The sequence below is a fragment of the Callionymus lyra genome, chromosome 6 (genome assembly GCF_982586985.1).
Source record: "Callionymus lyra chromosome 6, fCalLyr1.hap1.1, whole genome shotgun sequence".
Lineage (NCBI taxonomy): Eukaryota > Metazoa > Chordata > Actinopteri > Syngnathiformes > Callionymidae > Callionymus > Callionymus lyra.
Genome location: NC_141823.1, coordinates 18,863,318 through 18,871,856, shown reverse-complemented (window position 1 = coordinate 18,871,856; position 8,539 = coordinate 18,863,318). Strand labels below are relative to the sequence as shown.

Genomic DNA, 8,539 nt, shown 5'->3' with positions numbered 1-8,539 from the left:
GGCAGCCAGGACAACACAAGGGATACCACAAACACATTTGTTTCTGGGCCTTCATTTCACCTTGATAAAGTGGTTACGTAGCATTGAAGGCGTTTCAAATAGCTGTGATCTTAGACGTGCCTTCAGCCTCCAGTTCTCTTGTATACCAGAAGGTACCAGTGAGATGTTCTCCATCACTGGGCAGGGAACAGGTCGAAGAACTTCATCTGCAGCAGAGTCTGGATCTTTTCTCTCAGAAAGTGGAGTTTCTCTGGGGCTTGTTGTTGACCCTTCATAACCCTGGTGAGGTTGGCATCCTGGGCAGGTGGGGGAGGGGTCTATGAGGGTATCAATTCAATGGTCAGCTCCTATGGCTCTTGTTTTCATGGACCTTTTCATCCACCTTTCATATTACCCTCCATGTCACAGCCAGCAGCCCATGACAGGCAAATTCAAGAAGCAGTGTCCTACCATTTGGAACACAGCAGGTGGTGCCCTTGTTTTAAAATTGATGTTTCAAATGAATAAGTGTTCAAAGTAATTATTATAGAGCAGAGACCGCCATCTAGTGGGCTATGAAAATAATGACACTGCTTCATGAAGCTTCATCAGGTACAAGGTAATCATATGGTAAATACAGTGGTGATAAAGTGTCGTTGTTAGTTTTAAAGCAGCAATAAGTAAGATTTGATATGTTTGTTTCAGGCTATAGAACAGTGTTACTGCAATGTTATAAATTCTCTGTTGCAGCATTGCCATAAACTGCGTGTACATTTTTTAACAATACAAGATTAAGGTTCTTGTTGTCTCTGACAGTGGTGTAACGCAGTGTGGTGGACACACCAGGCAGAGTCACAAACGACTGATTGAAGAAATCGAAGAAGAAAATATGAAAAAAAATGGTGCTACTTGATGAAAAAGATTCATGGAAATTGATAGAAGGAACATGAAACTCGAAATACTTGGAACCAAAAACATGTTTTTATTCTGTCAGCTGAAATAACGGACGAAAGGTTTTAGTAATTCAAGTACATGACAACAGTCCCTAAGAAGTGGATGTTTTAGTGTTTAAAGTGACACAAATCATTGAATAAAAACAGGAGAAAGTTGGTTCTTTCAAACATTCAAACACATTAAAATATTGAACATGAGTTTTGTACTCGTTTCTTTGTTAAGTCAAATATTTTCTTACAATTCTCAGCACAAAGAGGGAAACAATAATCAACTTCTGACAGGAAATAAAAGATGAACGTCAACAGTTGGGGCCAACCAGGGCTTCACAGTCCAATAAATAACATCCAAACACTGAAGAAAAGTTTCCTTCACAGACCAGATGAAGCAGCAGAAGAAGATGAACTTCTCCTTCACCTCAAGATCTCTCTGTACTAGTGACGTGTGGAATTACAGCGAGAGAAAGAAAAGCCTTGAAAACCAGAAGAACTAATGACAAAATGTTTGTTTTTATTCCTTCAAAGCAACTAAAGAAAAGGATTTTTGTTGTTTAGTGTTAAAATGATGATGACTCAGATTTAGTGTTAAATACAACTGAACATGTATATCTATAATCTTTCTTTTTACAATGTGAAGTACTTTAAATTGTTTATACAGTCCCTGAGAAATCTTCTTACTGAAATGTTTACTTTACTCATGAATTAAATAAACGGTACTGTTTTTTTACCTCAGCAGATAAAAAAAAAAGAAAGGTTTGTTGTACAAAAAGCTCAGCGTTGCTTTGAAAGAATGAAGACATTTTGTCAGGTTTTCAAATGACAAAGTGGTTTCAATAAAAAAGAGTGAAAGGTTTAACTCGGGGATATTTTTAAAATGTTAAATTAATAATCAAAACAATCATTTACCCTCATGAAAAACACAAATGAAAATAAATTGCGTTTGAAAATGAAGCTCAAAGGGGCAAAGATTTAATAAATAAATAAAAGGATTTTGAGAAAATAAAAGTGCAAATGCTGCGAGAGGTTTATGTTCATGATGTTGGATTATTGTGATGATCTTTGAACAAACACTCCTTCATACAACCTTCAGTTCAAGTTCATGAAACCTCCAGATGTGAGACAAACTCATGTAATAGTTAATTACAACATCTGGAGAAGTACTTACACAGTAACAATTAACTAATAACTTACAAATATTATTATTAATATTTTCCTGATCTTCTATTGTTTTAGTAAGTGATTCTAAAATTAATAATTCAATTATATTTTCATAAAACATACTTTTGGTGTTTTAAAACGTAACCAAATTTCTTTCAGAACCTTCTTTCAAACTTACTTTTTAAGTCTATTTTCGTTGGCATTTTTAAGGACAACAATGACATTCTTATTATCCAGTTATGAATTAAACGCCACAATTGTTGAGAAAATAAACGTTCTTGGACAAGAATAACTTAAAAACACTCAAGAACATAAAAGTGTCAAAAAAAAGAATCTTCTCTTACGAACATCAGGTCATGTTCAGGACAGAATGTTTACGAGTCGACAACCCCTGAAATAAAGTCGTTTCATTCCAAAATAAAAGCCCTGAATGACTCGAGTGTTCTCTGAGAGAGCAGAAGACGAGCCCGCTCGTCCATGATCTCACCTCTCGTGCTTCAACTGATCCATCCTCTCACTGAACTCTCACCACTGGAGGTTCTGAACGAAGACCAGCATCTCCGTGTGTTCCTGACCTTCACGCCAGCAGCAGCATCAGCAGCAGCAGCAGCAGCCGATCATCTGAACTCACGTCCCGTCAGGAGGACCTCACGTCCGCCGCCACCGTCCCGTTGGACGAACCAGACGTCCGCGGCCTTGAAAGAAAAAGCTGGAAGCCGATCGAACTCTTGCTCCTTATTTGTGGATCTTCCAGTTCCGAAGGAGGCGGCGCTTCCATGGTGCCGGAGTGAGGGAGGAGGAGGAGGAGGCGGGGAGGAGGAGGAGGTCCGGTTGGAACGACCCCTGGAACAAGGCGGAGGAGGAGCCGTGCAGGAAGCGCCCCGCCCCCACCCAGGCTTTCAGACCAGCAGCTGCAGACAGGTACCCTGCAGACACACCTGGTGCGTGAGGCCTCATGTACTCAGTAAGATGAACAAAGTGTTAGGCTGGGCTGCATGCTGGACTCTAGTCCGACAGCTTCTTCATGATCCTTTGGCCTCATTTCTGTTGCCGTGGCGACAGAACCAGAAGTCCATCGTGATAGTAGTAGATTAATGTTCTAATTTGTAATAAAGAAGCCAGTGTTTGAGAAAAGATAAGAAAGAGAGATAATGGATGTGAGACGTCCAGTAAGAGTCAAGGGAAACATGTATATCTATAATCTTTCTTTTTACAATGTGAAATACTTTAAATCGTTTATACTGTCCCTGAGAAATCTTCTTACTGAAATGTTTACTTTACTCACTAATCAAATAAACGGTGCTGATGAAGCAGTATTTTTACCTCAGCAGTTAAAAAAACGAAAGGTTCGTTGTACATAAAGCTCAGTGTTGCTTTGAAAGAATGAAGACATATCTGTTGCCGTGGCGACAGAACCAGAAGTCCATCGTGATAGTAGTAGATTAATGTTCCAATTTGTAATAAAGAAGCCAGTGTTTGAGAAAAGATAAGAAAGAGAGATAATGGATGTGAGACGTCCAGTAAGAGTCGAGGGAAAGGAAGGAAAAAAACACGGATGATTAAGAAAGTTTGAGCCTTCAACAGAGAAAAAATAAATAAAGTATTGTAATAATACTTCCTGTTGAGACAGATCTGAAAATAAATACTTTTTTTCATGAACAACAACTGGATCTGATCGTAAACACGTGAATATTTGATGTCATTAGAATGAATCTCCGCCCATGAACGACCATATAAGGAGATGAAGACGATCCTGTCACACAAACACAAACTCTACACATGCTCATGAACTCTATGATTCAAGTTAGTTTGAGGTTCAGTAACGATTCGAACGAGTGGAGGTGAAGAGTTCTGGGGGTACCTCTGCTGCCGTCCCATGCACAGACAGCAAAGCTTCACTCCTGGAGCTCAGTCAGAGCCACACAGCATGCCGCTCGCTCGTCCTTACTCTGGGCGTCCACGCCGCCCGCGCCCGTCGTCATGCTGCGGCCGCGGCTCGTCAGCTTCTTCAGCTCGCTGGCGAAGGACGTGACCTTCTTCCTGTCCTCGCGCGGCACCTGCAGGACACAAAGTCAGTCGTGATTTAAAGAGTCTGTGGTCGGGAACGGCGGCGAGCGCAGGGGAACACCTGAAGGAGTCCAGTCGGAGTGGAATAAATAAAAAATCTTTATTGATGTCACAATGATTATACAGTGTTATTTACAAACGTGTCATCACAAGACGGATAAAATGATTCATAAATAAAAATAAATAGTCATTAAAATGGAAAAACCAACAGACATGATGCACGAACAAAACGACGGGGGAGAAAACAAACGTGCAGTAAAATCAAGGGACTTTTTCTAAAAATCGACAGGCGAGGAGGACGAGTTGTTACCATGACGACAAACAAGAGGGGAACAGGAGGGGGAAATAAAGTCTCTGAAGAGCCGGCGACGTCTCTGGATCTACCGTACCTGCTCCTTCAGTTTCAGAAGGAACCTCCCCGCCCCCCGCCACCGGCTCTGCGCCTGGTACACACACTCGTGGTCCAGCAGCACCCGCTGAAGGGGTTTGCCGCTGGAGGACTTCTTGGAACCCTGATCCTTGGTGACCTCCTCCATCAGGACGTAGTCGCACGGATTGGGGTTCAGCAGGATGCTGTAGGAGTACTTGGCCTTCGTCAGAGTCTGAGATGAAGAGAGAGAGTTAAAATGGTCCAGGGATCGACTCGCGTCTTTCCTCACCTGCTGGATGATGTCCTGGGCCGTGCTGTAGCGCGGCGCCTTGATGACGGTGTGAGGCTGTTCCGGGGAAACTTCGTGGACCTGAACGAAGAACATGTCGTCCTCGCCGACAGCTGATCCGTCTTTGACTCCCGGAGCCGCCGCCTCGTCTCCCTCCACGGTCGCGCTCTTGTCACTCGTGTTCTGGATCACGACAAACAGCAAGACACAATCCTTGTCAGTATTATCACGACCATAACAGACAGCAGGGGGCGCCAAATGCGTTCTTACTGGGCAACAAGTGGAATTAATTCATTAAATAAATGTACACAACATAGATTATTACGATAAGAACATCTGGGTAAAAATATTTAAGGTACCTCTTCCCGAGTTTTGAGGCAGATTCTGCCAACACACCCGTCGTCAGCGTCCCAGTGAGACACCAGTCTGACGATTTCCTCTTCAGGCGCTAGAGGGCGGTGTTGACAGCAGCGCTTGGTCTCGCCTCGCTCTTTCATCAGAGGAACTTTCTCCTCGCACAAGAAATACTCAGTCGTGCTTCGGTCAGAGCCCACGACCTGTAGGAGAGGTTGTATTTTTAATCTACACAAAGTACCGGCAGCTCTTCAGAAGGTTATCGCGGCGCAGACTGACCATGTCCAGCAGTTGTTTCGCTGTGATCTGCTGTGTGACGCTGAAGACCGTGAACGGTTCTGGACCAGGAGCTCCATGTACAGTCACTTTGTGCCGTGGAACTACTCGCTTCTCCTCTGGACTGAAGAGCTTTCAGGGAAACACACCATAGACAAAGTCAAATTTAGGTCCTTAGAATATATGTGTATAATAATATATATAATAAATAACAAACCTTTTTATGCAAAATAATCAATTCTTTTTATATCCTTTTAAAGACGTTCAAGACCATCTTTTTAGTCAACATTTGTTTAGCAAATTCAAAAGCCAAAATAAATATTTAACTACAGAAACAAAAACAACAGTGATAATAGTTATCATAATCAATCATTATACTTTTGAACAGAGAAAACAATATAGTTTAGTCTCACCAATGATGATGAAGTCGTGCCCCCTTTAGGCGTCTCCTCTCTTCTGCGGGTGTAGATGAATAAACCGGACACTTCAAGTGACTCGTTGTGTTGTGTTCTCAGTTGCACGTGTCTGTAGCCTGGATAACACCGAGAAAATACATGTTTTTTAAGCTTTTCGTTGAGAAACAATAAACCCTCTTTGGCTCGATCTTCTCGCCTGGTTTGAGGGCCTTCAGCGGCAGAGTCCTCTGTGCGGTGGTCTGGGAGCTGTTGTTCTCCACGACAGCGAAGCGTATGAAGCACATGTCCTCGAAGAACACGCTGAACTGCAGGTGTTCGCTCCACATGGGGTTGAGTGTGTTGCGGTGGATGGGTTTGGTGCGGAAGTGGCAGCTGTCCACGGGCATCCCCAGGACGTCCACCTCGATGCAGGGGCTGCCCGAGCTGTTGCTGGGACACACGTTCTGACCCGACAGGATCTGAGAGACACAAAGTCATCAAGAATCTGGCGATACAATACGATCAGCATCACGATACAGGGACTATGATATATACTGTGATACTGTACTAACAAGGATACATTTGTAGTATTGTCGAGTACTTGACTCAGGTGTTGCAGAATTTACAGACCACATGATTCTTGACGAAGTCGTTTTCATTTGTTTTGAAAAACCAAAATACTTCCAATTATTATCTTTAAATGCTGCTGGAGTTGAATGTATCCTCTCGTCCTCAGTAATTGTCGGAATCATCGCAGGCTTTCCTTGTTGTTTAAGTTGTGCAACTCAAAAAATGATTATTAAAAAATCTATACTTGCATGTACATTAAAAAACAAAAATACTCAATAGAAATAGAAATACATACCGGTAATATATATATATACAATATCGATAGAGTATTGTGAAAAAAATATTGTGATATTTAGGTGAATTGAATTTTCTCTTAGTGGCAAAATTGTTTATGCAAAATGTTCCTATTGTTACTCATCGTCTGGCACTTCTAGTCACATTAACTCCTTCACGGCAGACAAACTTGACCGTGAGCAGTGTTGCTGGTCGATGCCACTATAGCGTGAAAAGAAACAGCTACTTGAGGATTTTTACAAGAATCTGTTCCTGGTACATTAAATCCTCGAGTGGTGTATCCAATAAAACATAGTCACGTGCAAAATATTTTCATTATTTAACATTTAAAACAGCAATTTAATTTTTAAACTTTGAAAGTGCGACTCACAGTGATGGAAAAGACGGCAGGAGTCATTTTCTCCACGTCTCTCTCCATCGGACAGAACTGTTGATACAAAGGACAGCTTCTGTCCCAGAGCACCGCCGGCTTCAGAACGTAACCACAGCCTCCGTTGGCCTCAAACAACGCTGTGTTTAACTGCATTGGAAGATCTAGGGGAAAAACTTAGATCAGTGTGTGCAAGACTACGAAGCAAAAACTAAATATATAATGTTTGTTAATAAACCCATGCTTTAATTCATTCTAAAGAGTTTGCTCCTCACCATCCGTCTGGTAGTTCAGCGCCACCAGCTGGATGCCATGCAGCCAGTAGAGCAAAGGGTTGGGGTTGGTGGAGTCGATCCTGGTGGCGGCCGGGTACGTCCTGAGCAGCTGGCAGCAGGTGTGCTGGATGAGCTTCTGAGAGTAGCGGCGGCAGAGGCGCTTGGCTGCGTTTTCGTTGACGGAGGAGATGTGGTAGCACTTGGGCGTCCGGATGATGGCGCTGAGCGAGGTTGGAGGATTGAGCACAGGAGACGTCTGTTGATCCTCCCAACTGAGACGATCAGCGCCACCTGGAGGGAAGGAAGGTATTTTATCTTTGGATGTTTTGCTACACATGGAAGGTGGATCCCATCTTGATTTCCATCGTTATTATAGGTGAATTCAGAGCAATGTGTTTCTGCTAAACAGCAGATGAGCTGGTAAAAGATTGACTGAAAATGTTCTAACTTTTTCTGATTTGAGCAAAAAGTGACAAAAAAGTTTTTAAAATGATCAACTAATAATTTCACATGTGCAGATGTTCGCAAAAATTAACTAGGCCTGACTACACTGCCAAATACCTGTGGGCTCCCTTTTGTCGCCACCTAGGTTTTTTTTTTTAAATCATTTATTTTATAAGTTTATTCGTGCAAACCATGCTGTCTCTGATTTGTTCCGATTTGCACAGCATCAGGTAGAACTTTTTAATAAAGTGTTATTAAGTGTTATTGACTGGTTGATGTATGGAATTTTTATATTATATAAAAGCAACTCAAAAAGGTCTTAGAGTCAGATACTTTTGTTGTCACACATGAGGTTCTAAGAAGTATTCTTTGTACCATCTGTTTTTTAAAGAAAATTCAGTGTATTAACATTTAAATGTCATATTCCAGGCCAAAATAACTTTGTAAGACAACCTTTAATCATTTATTTTTGCTTTCCCTTTCCAATAATGATTATAAAAAATATTTAAATCCTTTTATTTTCTACTTCACATCCCACTTTACCTTTCCCAGGCGTGCGGTTCTGACTCACGACCTCCCCCGTCGCGCTGCAGCGAGCGGGCGCCGTGCCAAAGATGGACTTCCTGCTCTTTCCTCGGTCCTTCCCTCGGCCGGAGCCGGCCGGAGACAGAGTGGACAGGCCTTGACGAGAGGGCAGACGGACGACGGTCGTCAATACTAATAATATTCTCGCAGACATGCAGAGGGA

The 8,539-nt window shown here is 42.3% G+C and overlaps 1 protein-coding gene across 6 annotated transcripts in view; it reads right to left on the bottom strand.

Annotated features, from left to right (window-relative positions):
• Positions 1-955: 955 nt before the first annotated feature.
• Positions 956-8,539, bottom strand: part of plce1 (phospholipase C, epsilon 1) — a 61,368-nt gene continuing 53,784 nt past the window's right edge. For 2 of the 6 annotated variants that reach the window (XM_087794052.1, XM_087794053.1), the window contains exons 34-44: positions 8,335-8,472; positions 7,348-7,638; positions 7,073-7,236; positions 6,056-6,317; positions 5,857-5,975; positions 5,447-5,575; positions 5,173-5,370; positions 4,814-4,996; positions 4,544-4,756; positions 4,036-4,144; positions 956-3,013 (exon numbers count right to left, since the gene is read on the bottom strand). In XM_087794052.1, the coding sequence (XP_087650178.1) occupies positions 2,823-3,013; positions 4,036-4,144; positions 4,544-4,756; positions 4,814-4,996; positions 5,173-5,370; positions 5,447-5,575; positions 5,857-5,975; positions 6,056-6,317; positions 7,073-7,236; positions 7,348-7,638; positions 8,335-8,472 (1,997 nt within the window). In that variant the 3' untranslated portion in view covers positions 956-2,822. Of the gene's footprint in view, positions 3,014-3,948; positions 4,145-4,543; positions 4,757-4,813; positions 4,997-5,172; positions 5,371-5,446; positions 5,576-5,856; positions 5,976-6,055; positions 6,318-7,072; positions 7,237-7,347; positions 7,639-8,334; positions 8,473-8,539 lie in introns of all 6 variants that reach the window. The other 4 variants (XM_087794055.1, XM_087794056.1, XM_087794054.1 and 1 more) reach the window with 2 other exon arrangements.